The following is a 26,393-nucleotide window of genomic DNA, read 5'->3' on the forward strand; positions in this document are numbered from 1 at the left end:
TAGCTTCAGAAGTGTTTGATCATTAAAGAGATGAGCTCTCTGTTCAGATACAATAGAAAGGTAAAAAGTCAGCCAAGGAAGAATATTATGGGTGAAATCCTGATCTCACTGAAGTCGGTGGGTATTTTGCAACTGACTTCAAGGGGATGAGAATTTCATGTTGAGTGTGCATTATCTGGAATATCCAAATAGGACTGTAACTGGATCAACAATGAAAGAGGAGGCAGCATAAAGCAGGGTTTCACATTACAATGTAACAATTTTTGGTAAAGTGGAAGTGATGTTGAAGCATGTCAACAAGGATGAAAGGTTAGTGCACTAACCCATCATTATACTTGCTCTTCTAAATTTTGAATCCTTTATGAGGTTATGCTATATATGTGCCATGAGTGACTCTGCTCCCTTCTTTTTTGTCTGAGCAATCTGCATAAATAAATACTATAAACATCCAAAGAATGTCATTGATGGTAGTTAGAACCTGGGCGGATAAAAAGGGTGGGGAAAAGATAAAAAGCCTTCTCCAGTGAGAATACTTTTAAAACTCTTTTATTCAAAAGTGTTTTTTTTTAAATATGAAACTTTTATTAACAGCTTAACAAAATTATATTCCCACTTTGAAATATTTATATTAAAAGTTCACTTGAAATTTGCTGGCACAAACAGAGCATTTCCATATACTGAAAGTGAATGGAAAATGGATTTTTCATAGACTTTTTCAGATTCTGCATTATAAAGTATTTTTGCCTATTTTATCCAATTTGCATTGCGCTTGTATCTGTCTATAGATATTTATGGATTGCTGAAGTGCAAATGCATAATAGCAAAAAATTCATCCTCTTAGATGCATTCAGGTAAATCAAAGTGATCCCTCATTTTATGATCAAAATATCATGGTACCAATTCACTGTTATTGGTATTAGCTGTTAGTAGCTTATACTGAAGTAACTTCACAGAAGAATTATTTTTATTTGTCAGTTAATGATTCTCTGCTAATACATAGGCATTTCTAATCACTTGTAGGAAAAATGTAGTTCTTAATTACACTCTTCAATTTATAGATTTAATTTTCAATCACTATTTTTCTCTGAGTCAATAACTAACTTAATTTCCGCCATTTTACTGGACAAATGAGCAGATTATATTCTCTAATTTATATTGAATTGTATTGATCAGTGCCTAGTAATGAGTGGAAGACAAAAATTAAAAAGGAGGCAACAATTCCAACAAGTAGGAGGAATGAAACTGGGAGACATTTTAGAATAACATTGTACTAATAATTGTTTTTAAAATACAATATTTTTTCTCAGTCTATGTTGAGAGGTAGTAATGGCACAAAATGGTAGTGAATTAGGTCAAATCGGGTTAACAATCAGCATTATGTACAAAGAGGCCTAAATTGTGTTCTGATGCCAGTGGGATTTTGATGTTTATATAATCTAATAGCTGATGACCCCACTGATTAAGTTTTGCAAAACTTAGAGACTATTCATAAAGAAGGAGGAGAAGTCAATCATGGAGGAGCAGCAAACTGATGTAGCAAAGAAAAAGGCAGAGCTGAAAGAAAATGGAGGAAGTTAGTTATGGTCCCTGGATTCTCTTGAGAAGTACTCAGCAGTGAGACCATCTGAGGGGGTGGAAACAGATGCAGGAAAAGCAAATTTCTGCATGTCTGGATGGACAGTGCTGTGAGAGCAATGAGCAATGGAAACTAATCTGAGGGAGAGGAATGTGATGGCCATAGAGTTGTAAAAGGTGAGAGAAATTAAGAAAGGAAGGAACTGAGAGCAGATGAGCAATACAAAAGGTTAATGGAATGAGCAATATTAAGTAAGTGGTGAGTTTGAGAGAAGGAACTCTGAGACTAAGACATGTGAGAATGGTACTTAGGGAAAGCCAAGAAAGTAATCAAAGTGAGGCCTGATTCAAACTTTCTGAGGTCAATCAGCAATGGATCAGGTTTTTGGTGAGTAGAGAAATCAGTCCAAAACAGGAGGTCAAATAAAGAGTAAAGAAAGGAAGCTGGATAAATTATCAGTAGGGAGGTTGAAGTCGCCTAGGTTTGAGATGAGGAATTGAGATGATAGGAAAAGAGTGAGACAGATATTGATGACAGCCACATACGGAAAGAATGGATGGCATAAGCTCAAACAGGAAGAAGGAGAAAGGGGTGAGTGACAGGAGTGTCATGGTATGGGGAAGACAGGAAATGCGGGGAGGAGAAGAAAGGGATTGATGGGAAATGAAGGTAGAGCAGTCTAGTCAATGCTTGCCCTTGCTCTAAAAATGTTAGACTGGAACTGACTGACATAGAACTCTACAGTTCTTACAACTGTCAAAATACATCTTATACCACATTCTCTTCTAGAAATCATCCTACTTTTATGCTGTCTTCAGAATTACTCTTTGCAAGGAGTGAAAAATGCCAGAGTAACATCCAGGTTCTAGTTTACTAAGTTGCTAACAGAGTTGAGCAAATACTACAAAAAATCTTCCTGAGAATCAAATTGCTTCCGCTTAATTTGTCGTGTTTGTTGTTTTTGACAAATATTCTACTGAACAAATTTACTGTCAAGAGCATTTGGGAAATGTTGGAGAATTTTTGTGAAAAACTAATTTTGAACTCAAACCTGATTCTCAAAGATAAACTCATCCAGTCAGGAAAAATGAAGTCACCACAGCTCAGTGGCTGAATACTTGCAATTAACTACTTGGGAACAATGTACAGACCAAATACTCTTTTGTAGAAGTATTTACATTTAAGCCAAGAAGAAATTCAAGAAGGCCACCTGAGAATATAAAGAGCAAAAATTCTTCAGTGCAAGTCATACTGTTCAAGTTGCTTACCCCCTAAAATGTTGGGCTGGTTGGTGAGGGTTAGATGATAGCCTCACTTAAAAAAAAAAACAAAAAAAACCTGTGCATGGAAAAATATTTTTAAAGTAGTTGTGCCCAACTTCTCAAAAATATATTGCCCAGGTACAAAATAATATATTATAGAAAGTAAATTTAGCTAGGACTTGAGGTTAATGTTTTAAATATAGGACAAAAATCTACATTAACTAACATTCAGTTCCACACATTTGTTACACATTAAAAAAACCCATGGTTATGATTTTCAAAAAAGAGGCTAGTGATTTTTTGGGTTCCACAATATTTGGGTGCCCAACTTCTGGCATCTGTAAGAGGCCTGATTTTAGAAAATATTGAGCATCCACCCTTTAGCAATCCTCCCTTGAAGGTGTCTCAAGTTGGGTACCCAAAAATTGAGGCATCTGAATCAACTTGTTAATTCTAAAAATCGTGGGCAGGCAGTTTCTGATGCATATGTTCAGAATAGTTTGGTATCCAGTTGTTTGATATTCATCCTGCTTTTCACAGAAAGTACCTTAAACTGAAAATCCCTAGAGTTAATTATTATTAGAAAATAGCCCTGAACTGAGAGAAGAGCTGAGAGAACAGCTCAGAATATCTGGAGGACTACGGTTCAACGGCTGAGAGGAAATCTTAAAATAAAACTTTCCACGTCTATAGCACCTTTCTCCTGAGAATCTTAAAACATTTGACAAACCTTAGGTCCTCCTTTGGGGCTGCAGTTGGCTTTAAGGAGCATCCTCCATGCTGTAGCTTTCAGCAGTTTAATTTTTTAGTGGGCATCAAATCTCTTCTGGCAGTCAGAGCCTTTTACTTCATCAATGGAAATCCAACACAAATTATTCCATCATTACAAAAAAAGTAAATTATATACAACCCCCACCCCACAAGATTATGAATTTAGCAGTCTGATTTAAACCCACTAGCACAAGGAAATTGGGAGTTAAGGCTACAGTGATGCTTTATGGAGGAACTCTGGTACATGAGCAGTCATACATATCACAGCCACACACTGATAGAGGATAAGGTGGAACATGGACTGTTCTGAGGACCTTCAGAAATAGGACTGTTCTCGCTATATTAATGCTGAAATTTCATTGCAATGCAGTTTAAACCAGATCCTTAATCTTACTGTAATGCATTTCCTTGTTTTTATTGGTGATGCCTCCATTATGAAGAATGCATGCAACAGGAAACAAAGCATTTGCTTCTCTCGCTGTCTGAGACGAATTAAGTTTACATCCAGTTCATCTAGTATCTGTGGGATAGGACTACGAGCCTTGTGCACAGCTTCCCTTTAACCAGTTCAGTGCTGTTTGGACTTCATGATTCGCAGTCACTGTATATGTATTAAAGAGAGAAACAACTTGTGTCACTATAATTTTCCAATGAAGTTTACTCAGTGGTAGTGGTGGGACAGTGTATTGTAATGATGATCTTGTGGACTGAAAATAAACACAGGTTATAGATTCCATAAAATGAACGTGTTTGTGATACCAGGCAGTGTGAGCGGAGCTGATTTGATTTCTCTCTTCTGTTTCCAGACAAACCCTGACAAATCATATTTCCTCCGGACACACCCACCCCAGCTTCTGTGCTATGGGAACCATATGGAATTCGTTTTTTAAAACCATTCTTATATAAGACAAATCGTTTCCTTCCCCGCCCCCCTTCTGTTCATGTTGTTTACACATAAACAATTTGCTCTCAGGTATTTTTTCCAATAACCTGTTTTGTTTATTGTAACACAAAAAGATCTTTCTGTTACTTAGGATATGTCTATACTGCAAGTGAAGTTGTGATTGCAGCATGGCTAGGCATACCTGTGCTAACTTGGATTCTAGCTAGCACAGGTAACAGCAGTATTGAAGGCGTAGTGGTGCAGAATTCAGCATAGGCTAGCAGCTCCCGAGTGTACTGTAATTTCCTGCCTTGTGTGCTGAAATCTATAACTTTATGCTGGATTAACAGGATTTTTTAAAATTTAATAATAGCTGTTTTACTTCATTTATTTGACTTTAATAACACACTTCCTCAAACGAGCTGTTAAAATAGTTCTATGTATTTTGCTTTCCTCTATTTATGTGACCCAGGAGGCATTGTCAGCAAAACATGTCTGTTTGGTAAGATTCAATAATAAAGCTGGGTGGGGAATCAGATTTTTTCCTTTTCTTTCTTTCTTTCTTTCTTTTTTTTTTTTTTTTTTTGCAAGATTTTGATCTCTACTCCAAAATGGAACACAACCAGGGCCAGCTCAGGCTTTTTTGCCGCCCCAAGTGGCGAAGGGGGAAAAAAAAACCCCCCACGATTGGCGGCACTTCGGTGGCAGTTCAACCGTGCTGCTTCATTCCTCGGCAGCAATTCGGCGCTGGGTCCTTCGCTCTGAGAGGGACTGAGAGACTTGCCGCCAAAGACCTGGATGTGCCACCCCTTCCCATTGGCCGCCCCAAGCACCTGCTTCTTTCACTGGTGCCTGGGGCCGGCCCTGAACACAACCAAAACATTTAGAAATATCCTACAAATGAAAACTCTGAAAAAATGTAGTTTTGGGAGAATCTAAGAATTTAGTTCTGATTTTGACATTTTATATTTTAAAGTGTTTTTAATATAAAAACAATGAATTTTGTTTGAAAAAATTCTTTCAAAATGAAAAATTGAAATGGTCTGTTCCAAAAATGTTGAAACGGCTTTTTCAGCATTATCAAAAATGCTTCATTTATTTTTTTTCAAAACAAAATGTAGTTGAAATCACCGCGTTTTTCAAAACATTTGGACTTTGATGAAAATGGAATTTTCCTCAAAAAAAATTTTTTTTTAAAAAAGAACAAAAAACCCTGACAAAAAGGATCACCACGTCTGTTCAAGAAGGCATTGAAAAGTTGGCTAAGATTCTTTGCATTGTAGAATTATTTAGCGTTACATTAAAAAAAAAAAGTTACATAATTTAAAAAAAAATTCTGCCTAAATGAGTCCGTCTTCCTGAATTTGGAACTAAATTTAAAAGAATCAGTCATAACACTTTGCATTTCAACAGTACCCCTCAACTGGGCATCAGGGTGTTTTACAAATATTAAAAGAAACTCAGACCACAATTAAGGAATGCTTTAATGAAAGTGCCTAACTTTCTGTTGACTTCAGTGGGATGTAAGTACATGCTTATGTGTGCTTTCCTGAATAGGGATGTTTTCCTGACTTAGGGCCTAAGTCATAACAACAGTGTGAAGTAGCAATATCCCCATTTTATAGTTGGGGAAACTGAGGCAATGAGTGGCCCAAAGACATCTTGGCCAAAATCACAGAGGAAATCTGGGGCCTAGCCAGGAAAGAACCCAGCTCTCCTGACATTGGGTTTGTCTACACTGCCCCACAGTTTGGACTACAGGGGTGTGCATAAGAGTCCGCATAAAAGTGCTGTGCTGTAACTTCCCCGTGTAGATTTGTGGCAATGAACTAAAACATTCCTAGTATAGTCCTTGTCAGACAGGACTACATTAATGTGAATTAGGAACGTTTTCCTTTGTGCTTGCAGCATCACATGGGGGAGTTACAGTGCAGCACTGTATTCAGACACTCCCCAGGCTGAACAGTGGGGCAGGGTAGACAGCCTCAGATTCTTGCTTTTTTAGCCACAAGACTATCCTAACTAGACCTATGGTAATAAAATATCAACTCAAATTGGTAGGTCAAGCTGATACTTTTGAAAATGAACACTTAAGAAAATGCCAAGAGTTGTAATTCAATAGCTATGTAATTTTGGAGAACAAAATTAATACTAGGGAAGGTTATATCTTAAAAATGGCTTTTGCAGCAACACTTCCAGTATTGGTATTAGCAGGTGTTTAAGAAACTCTTGGTCTTATTCTACTTGCTAATTCAAGTCTGGGCAAGCAAGGACCTATGATAAATCTAACTTTTAGAGAAAGGGTGTGTAGTTATCTTTACAATCCATGGCTTCTCAGTTCTGCCCCCTCCTTCTTCATCTGTCATCATGATGGGCTTATACACAGGAAGGAACAGAGAAACGGGAGGGCTATTACATGCTTTTTCACAGTCTGATTGCTGGTGGTTGCATCTTGGACCCAGAATCTAAGCTTTCACTTTTTAAAAGAGTAATTTCTCTTGTCTTTATAGTTGTAAAGGAAATGTCTTCAAATGCAAACAGATGCAGCGGTATCTGCAGACATCCTGGAACAACAGCGTTGAGAGAAATGTGAACTGCCTGAGTCAGCTCTGAAGCTAATGATGATGTATTGTCAATACAACTATTTCACTCATCAAGGCATGAAAGAAAGAGATCAACATATTAGGAAGATCTACGTTATCTTCTATAAATGGCTTCTCATTTGGTGAACGGAGGGTAGGCTGCAACTCTTTTCCCCGCCCCCATCTGATCCCTGAATGTGACTTGCTCATGGATCTGATCCTTTCATTCTTGTGACCCATCTCCCACCATCTAAGCTTTTCTATTTTCTTCTCTTGAAAATATATTTCAGAGTCCAGATCACTTCCTGTCTTTACTGTCAATTTTCATCTTTTCATGCAGGATCAGTTATATGAATTGAATGTGGAAGTTGAGTGCAGCAGAAACAAAGCTTAACCCTACAAGGTTCTATATATTATTTTAACTAAAGTTTATGGAAGCTCATTAGGGATGGGGTGTTACATGAGCCTAAACAAGAATGGGTTTGGAACACAATCCTGGTGGGAGGTTTGATTGTAACTTCCTCAGTTGGGGAGGGAGGATCACACAGAAACACTGCATTGGTGTGCATTTCAAGTCACTATGTAAACATTAACCAAACCACTTCTTCCTCCCCCCATATAACACACTATTTGCTCACCAGGCATGTGACCAATACAACTTATACCACACAAGCTTTTAAAAATGCTCTTTGAGACTAGTTGCTTGCACCCACATTATGATGAAGTAACCTTATCTTAGCTCATCATCTGCCATGATAATCTCCCTGGAATGGGGCTCTGGGAAAAGAAATCTCCAGGAGAATCTCTCCCTTCCTCCATGCTCTCCCCCCCCTCAAGCATCTTGTTTGCAAGCATGGAATTTGCTTCCCCACCAAAGAGTTTATAGGCTCCACCCCAAAGCTGCTGGATCCCCAGGAATCTGTGGAGGCTGAGAACACCCATGAGGAGGCCTTGTGTGGCCTCATGGGCCCCAGTAGCCTTTCCACAGCTGATTTCTCGGCAACTCTTTTCTACTGGAACCACCCCATGGCATTTGGAACTACTGACATGGCATCTATGCAGAACTGTTTCTGCCTGTGTCATTGTTCATCATTATATATCTTAGAGATTAATTACTTCACTTACCACTGAAATGCAGCCACCTCTATGGTGGGAATGCAGGAGCATGACAAGAAGAGAAGAATAGGAGCAATTGAAGCCAATAGGAGCAATTGAAGAATAGGAGCAATTTTAGGTAGGCAGAACTGAATGGCCAGTTTATTCAGGATACCAGGGTTCATGCCCTTACCCTTGTGAAAAATGCCAAGAGAATTTTACTGTCTACCAAGCCATCAGGATTTTGATTTTTAAATCTAATCTGAATGAAAGCAGCACAGTGTTTCCCTCCTCCCCTTAATACCATGTAGGAGATTAACTCAATATTGACTTTGAGGGGAGAGTCTCACCTCCTGAAGCAACAAAACCATTTTTACTGCACTGCTGGCTTTCTTTAAAGGTCTGTCAAGCTATTGATCTTGCAGGCTTGACCCTACTTGGTTTGTGAGATTGGACAAACTCAGAGCCCAGCAGTATACTTGCTGCAGACAAATGAGTTATGTATTATCATCTCATAACAACAGATCTTGGTAACTAAATGCAAAATATAATAATTGTTTACACAAGCCAAAAAGTGTGATAGTCATTCTCAGTCAAGCAGAGCCACCTAGTGGTAAAAGATAAGACTCAAGATTTTTGTCTTACGCTGACTGACCTTTCTTTTTGACAGCTCACAAACAATGGATTTTTCAACATGCTCATATTAATACCTTGGGAAATGGCAATTAAAATCTGATCAACTAATAAAATTCTGTTTGCTCCATCTCTCTCACACATAGGCTTTTTACTGTAGGGTTTTTAGTGGGTGCAAAGCTACAAGTAGACACTTTTTTTTTAAAGATAAAAGAGCATTGAGGCATTTGTCTGAAGAGAAATCAAAGTCCATAATAACTAATTAAATAAATCAATGTTAGAAGTAGACAAAGAAAAAAAAAGTAGATCACATTTTCAAATTACTAATGTTGATAGTGTTTCTTAGAGTAATACAATGGTAGAATTAAAAGTACCTTGTGAAGACATTGGATTCCTTTTCTTCTTCTTTTACAGTAGGTAAACATTCACCGTCAGCTAAGAAGGGAAAAGATAACCACACTGTTACCTTTGGTAATTCTTTCAGACATTTCAAAATTGTGTTCACTTTCAGAGTAGTGACTGCAAACCACAAAACTCCAGGGTACAGGTATAGTTCTTTTTATCTGTAATATTTGCACATTCATATGTTTTGTTTAATATAATTATCAGCTATTTAAAAATGTCCTGCCCTTGTGGCTGTAGTGGAAGACCTGGTAACCTTTATGATATTTATTTCATTTGTTTGTGTGCAGATCAGGGGCGCCTCCAGGCCCCAGCATGCCAAGCGCGTGCTTGGGGCGGCATGCCGCGGGGGGCGCTCTGCCGGTCGCCGGGAGGGCGGCAGGCAGCTCTGGTGGACCTCCCGCAGATGTGCTTGCGGAGGGTCCGCTAGTCCCGCGGCTTCGGTGGAGCATCCGCAGGCACGCCTGCAGGAGGTCCACCGGAGCTGCAGGACCGGCGACCGGCAGAGCGCCCCCCGCGGCGTGCCACCGTGCTTGGGGCGGCGAAATGGCTAGAGCCGCCCCTGGTGCAGATGTATGTATACACATAGGAAGTGCCTTACCTTGTTTGCATGCATCTTTGCCATAAACTCAGACTACAAGGGCTATGTGTTAGCTATGCACAGTACTACTGTTTACAATCACATCTGTTATTTCACAAGATTAGTACAGCCAGCAGTTTGGGGTATTTTTGTATGTGGTGCTGCTGCTGAAGAAATACGTGAAATGTTTGCTGACTTTTAAAAAAATTGTTAACATCTTTTTACAATAAATATTTCCCCATCTATTGTATTTAAAGCCATTGACATAGTATTGTTATTATTTAATGTTTGTATTGTGGTAGTGTCTACAGACTAACAAGGTCAAAGGACCATCCTGCTAAACACTGTACAAACCTACAGGAAATGACAGGTGTCTACCAAAAGAGGCTACCATCTGAAAGACAAGGTATAATAAGTGGATGAAGCAAACAAGCATTTTGGGGCATGGGGCAAGGGATGGGCAACAAAAATATTAGAATATGTGCAATTCTTAGCCAATATGGAGCAGTAATCACAAGGTGCCACCTGTGTAGCTGAAATCAGGTTGCAGTTAACTCTATGCATTAAGGAAGAAGTGAGTTTTGAGAACTGACTTGAAGGCAGCTTAGGTGACACGTTTGAGAATTTTGACTGCGAGCTCTTCTCATGCCCTCCCCCTCCAATCCACCAGGGGCTGTGAGACCACCGTGGTCCAGAAGCAACAGCCGCTGGGAGCATCTCCATTGCCTCCAGGGGGCGCTGGACCTGCTCGCTGTGCCACTGACCCCTCCCAATTCTCTCCCCTTGTAGGTGGGCACATGGAGCCGGATGAACAGGTACCTCCTCGACCCGCCGTGCGGATTCCATTGGGCTTGGTTTGAATGGGTGAGTGGTGCTGGGGCGGGGGAGAGCGGAGGGGAGTTTGAGCCCCGGGGGCGAGAGGGATGGGAGGTGAATAAGGAGGGGTGGGGCGGGGGCAGCAATTGCAGGGGGTGGGTCTCTGTGCCTATTTGGGGAAGGGAAGGCAGCCTGGGAGAAAGCACAGAGGTGCTTCAGGGAGAAGAGGATCACTGAGAAATTAATGGTGGAGGCTCACAGCTTGATAAGCAGTATTTCTGACAGATAAGATGAAGCTAAATGGTGAAGGGCCTAAAAGGCAAAAAGAAGGAGCTTGTGTTTGATGCAGTAGAGGATAAGGAGCCAGTGGAAGGATGCAAAGAAGGGTGATGTAGTCATAGTGATGAGCCAGGAAGATGATCCTGGCAGCAGTGCAATAAGTAAATAGTGCTATCGGCTATGAGTAAACAGTGATTTCTCTTAGAATGGCACAATATGCAGCACTCTAGTCCAGACACACTGAATACTGAGAGAGAGACAGATCTTTTAAAGAGACAATTTTTAACCCCTAAAAAGCAATTTTTATTTAAAAATATAAATACAGTACACGTGTTTAATGAAAGCTTCTACTGAAAATTGAAACCTTTATGGTATTATATCTATAGTATCCCAACTTTTGATAAAAATAAGCACCCAGCCAGCCTAAAATACCCCTGATATTTGTTTGTGCAACTATTCTAGTATTGTAGGCTTAAGATCAGGACTAAAAATGTTTTAGGAAAAGTAGCAACACAAATATAAAATAGCTCTGTGGTATTTTTTCTATTCATGGAGGCTACCTCAGACACAGAGAGAGAAATTATTGGAGGGTTACCAGTACCATTTTTGTTCATGCTATTCATCCATTTATCGAGCTCTTCCATTTCTATTTCCATAACAGAGGGTGTGTCTTCTTCAAAAATAGGGCTTGATCCAGGAAACAAAAGATGGGTTAGACAACATGTTTCACTCAAATAGACATGTAACATAGCAGCATCATATCAATCTTGTATAATTCTGGGCCTTACATGTCGGACACCAATGCTGCTCTAGTGAGTTTACTTTTTGAAGATGTGTCAGCCCATCAGGTAAAAAACAAATAATCACGGCCCGCAATGGAATAAATGGGTATCTTAACTACACACTGTAGATAGAAAATTAGAAAATAATGGGTCTGATCCTACCCCATTGAAATCCATGGTGAAACTCCCATTGCTTCAATGGAAGCAAGATAGAGCCCCAAGTTAGAAATGCTATTTCAACCAGGAGGTTGGCTTCAGCAATGACCTAAAAAGAAAAGGTCATAACTATACTAACTACATGTTACTAATTTTACTCTTTCTTTTACTGATCATTTTTAGAGACAGCCTCATGGTTGAAAGACTATTGCTAACTTTATTTTGTATTTTTAGCATGAATTAAAGCAGCAGTTCAGGGTCGTGACCCTGTTTTAATGGGGTCATCAGGGCTTATACCCTGCCAACCTGGGACTGAAGCCCTTGGCCTTCTGCTTTGCCCCCCCCCCCCACCCACACACCTGAGGTGGTAGGGCTTGGGCGTTGGGCCCCACAACCCAGGGCGGCGGGGCTCAGGCGGATTTAGGCTTTGGTCCCCACTCCTGGGGTTGTGTAGTATTTTTTGTTGTCAGAAGGGGGTCGCAGGGCAATGAAGTTTGAGAACCCCTGAATCTTCCCTCCCCCAATCCATTTTAATAATTTTCACCACTTACCACGAGGAAGGATCTCAGTAAAATAAATAAAAAGGTAACAACTATCAAATGGTTGAGAACTATTCTGCAGCCTGCTTGTTTTTATTGGACAAGGGTTATTCAGTTCACATGAGCTCCAGAGAATCTTTACATGTCATGTAATAATGAGCAAACAAATTTGAAAAATAATTGAACATGACATAAAGCTTTATTCTGGGCAGATAGAAGCCTGTCCCTGTTACGGAAAGTATAGTTGTATCCTGCGGCATCCACATTTAGAGTAAGAGAACCAATGGTGGCTCGTGCCCAAAACAAGTCGTGGGGCTGTAGACAGCAGACTGGATCAAAGGCCTCATGGCACCTATGTCATACGCCACCTGTGTGGCTGAAATAATCCCAACAGAAGCCTGTATTCCCTGTTAGGTGCGACCTCCCTCTGCTACCTGCAGTCTATGTGCTGAAGGATCAGAAGTCCCACAGTGGCAGCCAGATGTCCTATAATCACCAGAGGAGCCTGCAAATGTTAGCAGGAGGTAATACACCCTACAATACATCAACCACAAAATACAACAGTGGTTATTATTTGGTGGGTCTTGGGGTCCTTTAGCGTCCTCTAGGGTTAATTAATGAGAAAGAGTAAAAGTGTTGAAAGTGCAAAATATAAACTTCTCAAGACGTGCAGGACATACAAGTTTAAAACCACAACAATAAGGCCCTAAAAATTAACATGGTCTACTTTAAGAAACAAGCTAGAACAATGAGCAGTATCTATAAATGTTACCTTTTGACATTTTCACTTCCCAGTTCATCTGAAATAAAATAAGTTAAAAATGTATAGTTAACTTGTCTTTAACTATCCATTTTCTCTTAATGTGATATCCCAAATAGCTGGGAAAATTCTGCAGTAGGTTTATTTTAAACACGGAACAGTTTTCAATATATAACTGGTTATCCTTTAGATTAAAACTAAAATGCTTTATACGTTTTCTTCCATTAACGACGTAGTATGTAGTTTACGTAGGTGCTGACTGCTTTTAATCAGTAATTTTTTCTAATGTACTAAAAGAAGCTGACCACCAACAACTCTTGCTGGTTATTAATTTACATGAGATGACTGGGGGGCACCAGCTCCAGGGAAGGACACGTGATCTCCCCACGTGGCTCCTCCCTGCCCCCAGTCCAGGGCCCCATGCTCTCCCGGCCCCTCCCCACTGCACGTTACACCGGGGGGGGGGAAGGAGACACACTCTATCTTCCTGCTCTGCCCGCTCTCCCCCCGGCATGTTCGGCTGCTCTCCCTGGCAGCCAGGCCCCGGAGCCACTCTCGGATGCTGCCCAGTGCAGCACAGCAGCTGCCTAGGAGAGCCTGGCTGTGGCGGCAGCGGGCCGCTTCCCGCCTGGGCTTGGCTTGCAAGACACCAGCTGACCAAGTCGGAGACCCTCCCTCCTCCCCAGCATGCTCTGCGCACAGCAGTAGCTGGCTATGAGCGCCTGGCTGGGGAGGGGGCAGGAGCAGTCCACTCTAGTCTCTGCCCAGGCTCAACTTCTGATGACAGGAGCCGACTCTGAGCATGCCACAGGGGTGGGAGGGCTGCGGCTTGCTGGGCCACTGTGCCCAGAAGCTGAGCCTGGGTGGGGGCAGCCAGGAACTCTCCCAGTCAGCCACTGCGCTGCACTGCGCACCATCCGAGGCAGCGTGGCTGGAGCAGTCTCTGGCCCCACCCCCTTCTCTCCCCACCCAAGCCGGCTGCTGGAGGGACACTTGACCCAGGCCCCTCCCACGAGTCACCTCGCCCTGTTTGGCTTGAGCAGAAATCAGTAGCCGAGGTAAACCTAAAATACAGCTCAGTGCAGTGGGAGCTAACATTCAGAATGTGAACAGGAGACTGGAAACGCAAAGTTCCTTGAGGAAAGTGACATCCTGAAAAAGTAACAACTGGTATAAAAATTGGCTTATTGCAAGCTTTGAGACAGACCATGTGTAGTGTACCTATTTATGAAGATCATAGGAGCTGCTTTTCCACATTGGAGGAAAAGGTAAAGAAGCTTGAATGGTAGCTGAAATCTCAGAGAGTGCTAAATTACAGAGACCAAAGGGAACAATTGTCAGGGAAACTGGATGAGAAGCCACACGAGAGATGGAAAATGAAAGAGGACTGAGGGTAGGGTGAGATATTAAGGAGTACTAGAAACCGTGGGAAGAACAGAAGGGAAATGTGCATACACCGATAGCTGTAAATACCAGAGAGAGTGAGCAAGCAAGCAAGCAAGCAGTCAGGTGGTGTGGCATATAGCAGGCCACTATACAGAGAACTAACCTCTTCTGCACAGGCTTCAAAATGCTTTAGGCATCCCAGCATGTAATAAAAAGAATAAAAGGCTGGATGTAATATCCACATTGTACAATTATTTTATGGTTCAAATCAGCTCATTTTAAATTTAGCCCAGCCAGAAGAGACCAAAGCCTCCAATCTACCCCAGCGCATCTACCTTATCTCTCTGTTTGCCATGTCAGGAGCAGTGAATAGGCTGAGTAGAATGTCTACAAGACTAAGACACCCAATGTATTGCTTCCAAGCAAAAGGAAAAAGTGAGCAGGAACATAGGCGTCAACTTTCTCCAGTGCTGGTGGGTGCCCATGCCCCCGCCACTACTCCACTGCATCCCTGCCCCTGGACCTGCCCCCATTCCAACCCCATCCCCAAAGTCCCTGCTGTAACTCCACCCTCTCCCTGCCCCTATTGGATCCCTTCCCCAAATCCTGGCCCCACCTCTTCCCCCAGCACGCCATGTTCCCCCTCCTCCCCGCCCTGTGAATCAGCTGTTTTGTGGCACAAGCGCTGGGAGGGAGGGGAGAGAAGCAGGACACAGCAGTGCGGAGGCAGTGGTGAGCTGGAGCAGGGGGGCGAGGCAGGGCCACGGGGAGCTGCCGGTGGGTGCTGAGCACTCACCAATTTTTTTCCATGGGTGCTCCAGTCCTGGAGCACCCACGAAGTTGGCACCTATGAGCAGGAACCCAGAATTGTGCGCTAGCAATCTTTAAGATCAGATTTCCAGTGGGCCTCTGAAAATGGACCCATATATTTACATGAACGGCTCCCACACATATGAACAACTAGGCAGAAGCTTCATTACCCATTTGGTGTATGTCAGTGATGTACCCAATACTAATGAAGGGGCATTTTCAGAGGCACACTGAAAGGTTGGCCCTAACTTTTGATTTATGGTTTAATATTTGTAGGCTGACATACTTTTAACAGTACAAAATATTCCAAAATATATCAGTACACCTCCTTCAAAAGTTCCTATATCACTCTATATCTTTAAGGCCCTTCCTCTGTTCAGTTCCTATTGTTTCACACAGCGGAGTTATTGAGGTAGAGTGTATGTACCTTCCTGAAATTGCATCTTATTGCAGAATACAGTTATCCTGATCACATTATTCTTAAGCACTTTAGGCTGATCTGAACAAGTGGTTTCATAACAGCAATCGCACTACAGGGTCTCTGTGAAAGCTTCCCTTGAAGTGCGAAGATAAATTCACTCTTATCAAGATTTTGCTTTTATTTTCAGGTAGTTTCTCCCTGTCAGTAATGAAAGAAGTAAATTGTTCATTAGAGAAGTACCCTCAACAGTGAATTAGTAAGCATAAGAACAGAACAAGAAAAAAACCATGCATGGTCAAATAGTTCTCTCTTTTCCCTTAAATTTTACCAGAGGGCTAAGATGGCAGAGGATCTTATTATAGCCCATAGCTGTCATGGATGTGAGAAATAAGCAGAGGGTGCTAAGAAGCAGAACTAGACCAATTTACATGGGATACACTGTACATACTGTGCTAAGATTTAGTGAGGAAAACAAAACTCTAGAGTTTCATAATACATTGCATTTCTGCATATGAAAATTCAAGTATCACTAGACAGAGAAATACATCATAAACATTGCATTCCATTTTCTGAAATCCTTTCCTGTTCATGTTCAATATTTTCTACAAAGATCCTTCTAAAATTTGAGAAGTCCTAAAATTTACCTTGCTTAGACTTTTTCCTTTTATGACGTATCACAAAGAAAACGATCAGCAGAATTAGTAGGACTAGTATCACCACAGGAATGCCAAACATTAAGGCAGGCTGTACACCTGCTGTTTCTGGGGTGTTGTCATTATTCATACAATCTAACTCAGTACTTGCATTATTTCCTGTTTCAACATTTATCTCAATCTCTGTTGGTTTGATGGCAGGTTTCAGATCTTGGTCGCCTGCAGTTGTAAAATATACTGCAGATGTCTCTGGTCTAGGTGTTACTGCGACATTCAATGCGGGTGAACCATCTCCTGAAGCTTCTTCATTTGCAGTGCCTGCCAAATATATGTAAACATCTTAACATTGTCACTTTTTAATTGGATAACCAAAATAGATAGAGTGTCAAAGCATATGGTTTTAAAATTTCCTCTTCATTTCTCCTGTACCCATCCTGTTGGTTTTTTTTTAAACTGCACTTGAATGTCTGCAGACTGACTGACCACAGTGATGGGCACTTCATACATAACCACATCACCCTTGCCAATTTGTCAAAAAAATGTATGATCTGGACAAAATTCTGCTAGCTTGCTCTTCTTATAAACAGCAACACGTGTAACCCCATTCCCAGACAACCACACCCACCCTCTTGCTCTTGCACAATATACATTCTCTCACACACCACGCAACCACACCACACTGGCAGCCAGAATGGGGCGGGAATAGGTCTAGCTCAGGAGAAGGCAAAGCCCATAGAAACTGCTGACTTTCACTCATCCTCCCTGTGGATTCTGCACTGGAGGAGCCAAGAATATGGAGAATTTAGTAGACACAACTGCAGTTCCTCCACCTCCACCTACAATGAGGCAGTGAGTAGAACTCCTCCTACAGCCAGGCAGGATAGCACAAATAGCAGCTAAAGAGTTGGCTACCCTCATTTCAAATCTAATAGGGGTGGAGTTTTTTGTTTGTTCGTTCAAGCAAATGGGGCTACACTTGATAACATCGATCACTGTGATGTGGGAAAACTTTCTGCCTGCGTTGGGTGAGCAGGATTATTCAAGGCTTCCTCAGATAGATTTTATTAACCGTTGTGGTGTTTATCACTCGAACAACTTGAACAAGTTGTGGGCCCTATTGTGAGGCAAAACCTCCTGTTGATGTCAATGGAAGCTTTTGCCTGAGTGAAGGGTGCAGGAATGAGTCCTTTGTACATTTCCATGTATCAAGTCTTAAATAACTCTCAGCCTAAAATGAGCTGAAGTTGTGACTGCTCAGTGTTGTCTGCTATTTTAGACAGTATCCTGTGTTCTGTGGCTTTCATTGTACTGAATCTATGAGGGTAAGACTGTCTGGCTGTTTTAACAACATATTGGGGATCCGATTCTGTGATGTGCTAAACATCTTCCTGCAAGGTGCTGATCCTCCTCAGCTTCCATTTAAATGAGAGCTAAAGATTCTCAGCCCCATGCTGGAGGCACTCAGGACCTTCACTGGACTGGGACCAATAGTATTTTACACATTAATTGCTTTGCCTCATCACAACCCTGTGAGAGGAGCAATTATATCAATTCTACAAATGAGGAAATAAAGGGAGATAAGTGAAGTGGCTTGCCCAGGGGGGACACAGTGAGTCAGTGAAAAAAACGGAATTAGAACTCGAGATCCCTATCTCATGCTTAAGCCACTGGACCACAATTGCTTTTCCTTACTGCTAGATTTTGGAAGGAGATAAGTGTCTCTCGAGGCTGTATCCTAGGGAACAAGATTTTAAATTATTAAAATAATTTGAGTTTATTGCATTAAGTTATTGTAGCGATGATTTATCTATCTAGGTATTTATGCCATACTCATCATCTGAGCGCCTGTCATTTTATCCTTTACTAAAAATCATCATCACAAAACGTTTAATATTAAAAATAAGTCATCAGACTACTTCAAAACATAGCAACAACTTTTAACTGATCTCCTTCAAAGCACTTTACAAAACATTAATTAGTAAAACTTAACTTCTTTATTTACTATTTCCAATCTTCATTCAACAGCAAAACAGAATCTCTGCCTCTTTGGTAGGTAATACCCTTCATGTGACCTCTTACATGCATCTTCTTATTTTTGCATGCATTGATAACCCATTATATTCTTGGTTCTGCTTAAATCCTATCAAGAGGAGCCACTGGCACAGGAGTTACTGTACTGTACTTCTATTCCTTGCAACCTGGTTCTTCCTGATTCTTCTTCCCAGAAATTGTTTCTAGTCACCACCAGTGTTTGCAGCAATTCTATTTGACAGTTATCATCATCTAGTCATGATGGGCCAACGCACCAGTATAGACATGTGTGTTGCAGACGCCTGCATGGCTAACCATAATACTGACATAACAGATAAACCAACTCAGTGTCACAGAACCATTTATCCGCATTTGCTTAATTATCCCTCCTCTGATCATTCTTCTCTTGAAATCTGTCAGCTTCCTCTACTTAACATACTGATAGCAACAAGCCCACTGCTAAAAATAGTACAAATGGGGAAAGGGGGGGGGGGAATAGTTTAGGTTTCTGTTATTTCAGGAGCAAAGAATTTATAAAAGCTTTTCAAATGTCTGAAGCATGATGTACACTTGAAAGCAAGAACAAATAGTAACATCTCATTAACCACAATCCTAAACTTTCAGCTGGAATATATTTTGCATTTGATGTCCCAGAGAGACTGTTCCAGTGTCTCTTCTGTTCTTTATTTGCCATGTTCAAGCTATAAAGCAGATTTCAGATCACTTGTCTCTCTATTAAATAAAATTCCCCTTTCCAGGCTCCAGCCAAAGATAATTTCAGATAACAGAGAGTGACCTTGTTAACATGTATATTTGTTCACTTCCCATAATTCTAGAGACAAAACAGCATCTATCCCCACTTTCTTTTTCCTAAGTGATTTAATTTGAGAGAATTAAATACATCCTTCAGCAGTTCAGTAGCCAGTTATACAGTGCTGCTTCCAGCATATTGTTGTTACCTCCTGTGTTTTAACTGCTGCATTTAGAAATTATGTTTTAACTGCAGCCAAAATTTAAAGCATGACTGAGGTCCAGGGCTGACGAGAGTGGGAGGAAGCCGATACAAATTACCGGGGCCCAGCGGTCCATAAGGGGGCCCGGAGCCCGGCTTCCCCAGCCCTGTTTAGCCAGTCCGCCCTTGCTGGGGGGCACGAAAAAAATTTTTCACTGGGGCCTGAACCTGCTCTCGCCAGCCCTGCTGAGGTCTCAAGTGATAGATGATGACTGTGATGACCTCACTGGTCAACATCATACAGTCACTGCATAGTGTAACATAGCTCCACCCAGTGGGAGGAGGAGTTACAGATCAGAGTTGAAATGCACTGGTGGCACTAAGCATGGGAGCTATCACAGAACATGCCTTCATTTGTTGGGACTCAAATTAATGCTATTAGTCCTTTTCTTTGGGCCAGATTCTGACATCCTAACTCACAGCGAAGAGCACCTTAATCCACAAACAGTAATGTGACTCCTCACAGAATACAATATTACAGAGCATGAGTAAGAGTATCAGGATTGGGCCCTTTATAATTGATTAAGATTTAGCAGCTGCTCTAAAGTTGCTTTAAATTTCACAATAGGGCTTTTATCACAACTGGTTGTGCTAGTGAATGAATGAAGTTGTTCATTCAAATTTTGAAAAGGAGAAGCAGTATCGTTTGCAGATATGTATACTAAGGCATGCAGTCTTGCTTAGCATCTTCTCCTCTTTAAAGCTGCTGGTGAGAAACTGGTGAATCTTGCTTGACTCTCTCTCATTACTGGCCGTACTGACTAGATCACATTTCTCTACACAACAAAAGCAATAATGATATTTTTGTTGCCACATCTGAACACAATGCTTGCTGCATTTCCTGCTCTGAGTGGTTGGCCTTCTTGATGAAGTAGGCAGGTAAACAAGACTTCTCTTTTTAATTTGAAGGGGAGGACAAAGCAAAAACCACGTAATTAGCTTCCTCTTTCTAAAGAATATAAATACATCCTATTATAAAATTGCCAGAGCAGACCTAGATTTTTTTGATAAAACAAGTCCCTGGAGGGGAATGTTTTAAAATTACAGTTTTGTACCTAAGCACAAAATAAAAGGGAAAAAAATAAAAGATTTCAATTGATGGAATAATCAGTTTTTCTTTTAAAGGGAATTTTGGTTTCTCCAAACTTTGCTATAAAATACAAATAGTCCATGTGAAAGAAAACTCAATTTTGGGCTAAAAAACCAGAGTTAAAATACTCTATATCCTGAAAAAAACATTTGTGTAAACTGGAGTGCCCCATAACTGTGTTTGTTAATACCCCCTATACTCATAACATCCTTTTAAAAATTTCTCCAGGTGGCATTATTTATGGAATACTGGCAGGATTTTTGTTTTCCATTGGACTTTTTAACTAACACACACTGTGTGTGCGGGGGGGCCTCCAGTTTGCCCAGGTGTTTCTTTCTACCTAATAACTTTTCTCTACATCATTTCAATTCTCTTTTATCTGATTACATTTAACTGTTGATCTAGGGAGTGTTGCTCCTTGAAATGGGCAAGGCTTGCCTAGGTAACATGTTGAAACATGCCTCAAATATGATATGTAGGAATCCTTAAAACAACTGAAGACCAGCTTGATTAATAGATATGGTGTCCTGAAGGGGTAAAACAGCCACATGTTTGTGGGGGTAAATCAATAGAAAAGATCCTGTAGAAAATGGGTGCTTACAAAAAAGTCTTGTCCAGATAGATGTGAATCAGGAGGGAAATATACTTAAGTTTATTTCTAGATGATGGAACAACTTCATCCCTGGTATAGACATTTCTACTGTCAGTCCTGCAAATTCAGACCAGCATCTAGGAGTCAAACTGGGATCATTCATCATCAACAGTAATAAAGGTTCTGCAGACCAAATTATGCATTTATGTTTAACCTTACTGTCTCAGTTTTGCCCTCAATGACATCTTGTGCAATTCCATTGCATTCACAAATTTGTGATGTGAATCTTCTCACCTTAAGGTATCACTCAAGAGGACCTCTGTGTTTAAGACCAAATGAGCTGAAGCCTTTATCACCAGCAATCATAAGATACCTTCACGAACACGGCACACGGGCCACTGACTGGAATTTGATATACAATTTAACTGATGTGTAAGAAGGATTCTCTTTCTCTGAGATGGCTCTCTAGTGCAGGAGTAAACAGCAGTAACAACTTGTTTGTGAATCAAATGGGAATATCTGGCTGAATACACAGACAGAGTTAATCTGTTGCGTAAAAAGGTACTATTTTTACATGGCCACTTTTTAGAGAGTTGCACTTTGATGCATCTTTAAAAAGAGATGATGCAGCAAGCTAGCAGTTGCTGCACCAGGCCAGACAGAAGGATCCTAGCAAACCCTCATCTCTTGCTTTATCAGTTTGCTAGAAAATCTACATGCACATTTTTGGTCTCAAAATACATGAGAGGGAGACAACTTCATAGTGACTAAAAGGAAATCTGATTTTACTTCCATTTTCAGCAATTATACTAAACTTCCTCATAGATTAAAAAAAAGTTTTTGTCTACAAACATTGATATGTGTTCAGATCCATTTTAAAATTCATTAATTTAAGGAAAAGAGATCAAGAACAAGAATCCCCCAGTGGTCCTAGCTAAGACCTAAGAGGTCTTTTCAGCAAACTATAGGGTGTCTGTAAATGCTGTTCGTACAATCTACAGCACATTTGGCTCTTGAACTGAGAAGTCCTCTTGAATTATGGCTAAAGGTGATAATAGCATGGGCATACACAGCACAAATTCTATCACCTCTTAGCTCTTGACATCCTCTGCATGAAACACTATTGAATACCATTATCTCTATGGCTGAACAAGGTTCTTGTGGCATAGCTCAGTAAGTGAGGAAGCCTTTTCTGTAACTTCCTAAATGTTCATTCAACATAGTACAAAGGGACATGGAACACTCCAGGGAATACCAGCACAGCTTTTACAACTTTTATCTGCATTATAAAGCTGGCTGTGGTGAGGGGGTTGGTTACAATACAGTTTTCCTCAGAGATTGTTACTGCTTTGTCTTCTTTTAGCTGTAATTCAACTTGTGGGATTTTGACTTTGCAAGACTCTAATATACTTTGGAAATGTTATTTATAACATAATCCTATCCACACTGCAAGACCTAATTGTGCTTTCACCATCTTTAAGGCATACTGTGTTCTAAATAGTCCCCAAACACGTAGGTGAGACCTTAGAGAGACCGCCTGAGAGCTCTGGTCCTTCATTATTACTAGACCAAATTTAGAAAGACTTCTTCTGCATAGTTTCCCTGATAATTATGGTCAGGGACTTTTTTCTAATAACTTGGGTTATAACCGTCCTTAGCATGATTGTAACACAATTTTATTCCATCTACACAGACAAGACCAAGCCATGTTATAATTCAGTTATAGCACTTGTGTGTATAGACATTACCCTTAACCACGGTAAAGTTTGTAGTATAGACAGGGACTATTGCCCAGACTTACAGCATGGCTATAATCCCTTTTTTTTTTTAATCCATTTTCACCATGGTCATTAAAACCATAATAAAAGTGCGGTAGCAATAACAGAGTGACTATCCTTTCTCCCCATTTTGTGCAGAACTGTTATGTGATACAGCAATTTGAGCTAATAATACCACTGTATATTAAAGGATTTCAACAGTGGTTTGTTTCACACCCAAAGGCACATAAGTAAAACAATTTGTAAGTTTTCTTTAAAACAGCTACCAACATTGTTCAGTTACTGCCTCTGTTTCTTGTGCAAAATACAAATGAAACAATTGTACATGTAATGGTTTAATGATTTTTTCTTCATAATTTAACTATTCAAGCCTGCAACACATAATATTTTTAAACAGTATGAACCATCCCTAGATTATTATTTTGCTTAACAAAAGTTGTTTGTTATGGCTGTTTGAAATATTCAACTGAAAACTTTGAATGTACTGTAATCGGAGTAAATTTTTTTGTCCATTAAATGCCGTTATAAAGGACATGACTTTTACAGACAAAATACACCAAATGGTGGAAATCATAACAGAAAATAGTGATGGATGTTAACCAAACCCCTGTATCTAAAAACACCTGAGATTTAAGGATGTTTGGATCCAAATGTTGCAGGTGAAGCTGATCTGTATTAAACACACACAAAAGTAGCAAAGTTAAATAAAGCTAAAACAAACAGTGCAAGTTTTCATAAACCTCCTACAGAGAGATCAGGTTTTAAGGGTGTTACCCTCTAACAGAGTTCTGTCGCTGTAGGCATAAAACATGTCTGCATAGTTCTACTTCAGAATGCGAAAGACACTTTATTACTTACCATATCTGGCAGATCCTGCTGCGAGAAACAGGACAAAAAACAGCATGAAGTTTTGTTTCTGAATGTTACATTTTTTGTGATTAGGCATGATTCTCAATTTTAGTTTCTCCCTGTTTTACAGGAACAAGTACGTTTCCTGTTTCCTGCTGATGTGTATGTGAGTTAAATTTCTTAAGAAGATGTGCTGTATTTGATTGCTTTTAGGAAGTGATGTAATTCAGTTTGGGCCTGTCAGACAAGCAAGGATTGCAAAAGAGGAGAAAAAAAATTGCTCTCCAAGCTCTGATTCAACTGAATCACCTATGTAATTGGCCACTCTTAGCCCTGGTCTACACTGCAAGTTTAGGTCGAATTTAGCCGCATTACATCGATTTAACCCTGCACCCGTCCACATGACGAAGCCATTTTTTTCGACTTAAATGGCTCTTAAAATTGATTTCTGTACTTCTCCCCTGACAAGGGGATTAGCACTGAAATCAACCTTGCCGGGTCGAATTTGGGTAGTGTGGCGTAGTGTGGTCGCAATTCGACGGTATTGGCCTCCGGGAGCTATCCCAGAGTGCTCTATTGTGACTGCTCTCGACAGCACTCTCAACTCAGATGCACTGGCCAGGTAGACAGGAAAAGGCCCACAAACTTTTGAATCTCATTTTCTGTTTGGCCAGCGTGGCAATCTGCAGGTGAGTGCAGATCTCATCAGCAAAGGTGACCATGATGGAGTCCCAGAATCGCAAAAGAGCTCCAGCATGGACCGAATGGGAGGTATGGGATCTGATCACTGTATGGGGAGACAAATCTATGCTATCAGAACTCTGTTCCAAAAGACGAAATGCCAAAACATTTGAAAAAATCTCCAAGGGCATGAAGGGCAGAGGCTATAACTGGGACCCGCAGCAGTGCCGCGTGAAACTTAAGGCGCTCATGCAAGCCTACCAAAGAGCCAGAGAGGCAAACGGTTGCTCCGGGTCAGAGCCCCAGACATGTCACTTCTATGATGAGCTGCATGCCATTCTAGGAGGTGCCCCTACAGCTACCCCACCCCTGTGCTTTGACTCCATCAATGGAGTAGCACACAACAGGGATGAGGGTTTTGGGGACGAGGAAGATGAGGAGGTTGAAGATAGCTCACAGCAAGCAAGCGGAGAAACGGTTTTCCCCGACAGCCAGGAACTGTTTCTCACCCTGGACCTGGACTCGGTACCCCCCAAACCCACCCAAGGCTGCCTCCCGGACCAGGCAGAGAAGGGACCTCTGGTGAGTGTACCTTTGTAAATATTATACATGGTTTAAAAGCAAGTGTGTTTAATGATTAATTTGCCCTGGCATTCACGGCCAGTACAGCTACTGGAAAAGTCTGTTAACATGTCTGGGGATGGAGTGGAAATCCTCCCGGGAAATCTCCATAAAGCTCTCCTGGATGTACTCCCAAAGCCTTTGCAAAAAGTTTCTGGGGATGGCAGCCTTATTCCATCCTCCATGGTAGGACACTTTACCACGCCAGACCAGTAGCACATAGTCTGTAATCATTGCATAACACAATGTATGGTCCCGGTGTTTGCTGGCATTCAAACAACATCCGTTCTTTATCTCTCTGTTATCCGCAGGAGAGTGATATCATTCCTGGTCACCTGGTTGAAATAGGGTGATTTTATAAGGGGACATTCAGAGGTGCCCGTTCCTGCTGGGCTGTTTGCCTGTGGCTGAACAGAAATGTTCCCCGTCGTTACCCATGTCATGGAGGGAGGAGTGAAGCAATCATCCCAGGGTGTGTGTGTGGGGGAGGGGGGTTAGTTGTGTTTGTGCTGCACATTAACCCGAAAACTGCAGCCCTTCCTTTTAAATTGCCAACCCATTTGAAATGGCCACCCAACGGCTGCTTAGTATGGGAAATGAGGGCACTGCTGTTTGAAACCATTCCCACATGTTATGAAGGTTAAAGAAGCCAAAAGACTGTCTTACCCTGGCTGCCTGCAAGCCGAATTCTGTTGCCCGGCCTTGCGTGAGTGATCTCTCACACCAAACCAGCATACCCTCAACACGGGGCAAAATGCGACCTTGTACCGACAGCACATGTGCTATGTAATGTTAACAGCAAGGTTTACCGTGAAAGAGTCTACCCGTTGTTTTCTAAAATGTGTCCTTTTAACTACCACTCTCCCATTTTTTTCCTCCACCAGCTGCAAATGTTTCAACGCTCACATTAACTTCTCCTTTCCAGAGGCTAGCAAAGATTAGAAGGCGAAAAAACCCGCACTTGATGAAATGTTCTCTGAGCTCAAGCAGTCCTCCCACACTGAAAGATTCCAGCAGAATGCGTGGAGGCAGACAATGTCAGAGTCCAGGAAAGCACAATATGAACATGGGCTGAAGATAAGTGGTGGGCTGAAGATGATAAGTGGCATCAGCTTGGTGACAGAAGGCAAGAGGCAATGCTGAGGCTACTGGAGGAACAAACTGATATGCTCCGGCATATGGTTGAGGTTCAGGAAAGGCAGCATGAGCACAGACCACTGCTACAGCCCCTGTGTAACCAACCACCCTCCTCCCCAACTTCCATAGCCTCCTCACCCAGATGCACAAGAACGCGGTGGGGGGGCCTCCGGGCACCCAACCATTCCACCCCAGAGGACTGCGTAAGCAACAGAA

General features: G+C 41.3%; 1 protein-coding gene and 1 long non-coding RNA gene across 4 annotated transcripts in view; one reads left to right on the forward strand and one right to left on the reverse strand.

The window, feature by feature from the left end:
* Positions 1 to 12,883, forward strand: part of LOC123370931 — a 61,037-nt gene extending 48,154 nt beyond the window's left edge. The window contains exons 3-4 of one of the 3 annotated variants that reach the window (XR_006579642.1): positions 10,574 to 10,648; positions 12,771 to 12,883. This is a non-coding gene — a long non-coding RNA (uncharacterized LOC123370931). Of the gene's footprint in view, positions 1 to 4,415; positions 5,143 to 7,002; positions 9,611 to 10,573; positions 10,649 to 12,770 lie in introns of those variants that run through there. The other 2 variants (XR_006579640.1, XR_006579641.1) reach the window with 2 other exon arrangements.
* TMEM154 (transmembrane protein 154) lies at positions 598 to 23,890 on the reverse strand. Its single transcript, XM_045017859.1, has 6 exons — positions 23,748 to 23,890; positions 16,378 to 16,704; positions 13,129 to 13,156; positions 11,481 to 11,566; positions 9,177 to 9,237; positions 598 to 4,210 (listed from the first exon to the last, which is right to left on the reverse strand). Exons 1-6 carry the CDS (start codon positions 23,833 to 23,835, stop codon positions 4,195 to 4,197), a joined length of 606 nt encoding a protein of 201 aa, XP_044873794.1. The 5' UTR covers positions 23,836 to 23,890; the 3' UTR covers positions 598 to 4,194.
* Positions 23,891 to 26,393: the final 2,503 nt, after the last annotated feature.

Source organism: Mauremys mutica, chromosome 5 (genome assembly GCF_020497125.1).
Source record: "Mauremys mutica isolate MM-2020 ecotype Southern chromosome 5, ASM2049712v1, whole genome shotgun sequence".
NCBI lineage: Eukaryota > Metazoa > Chordata > Testudines > Geoemydidae > Mauremys > Mauremys mutica.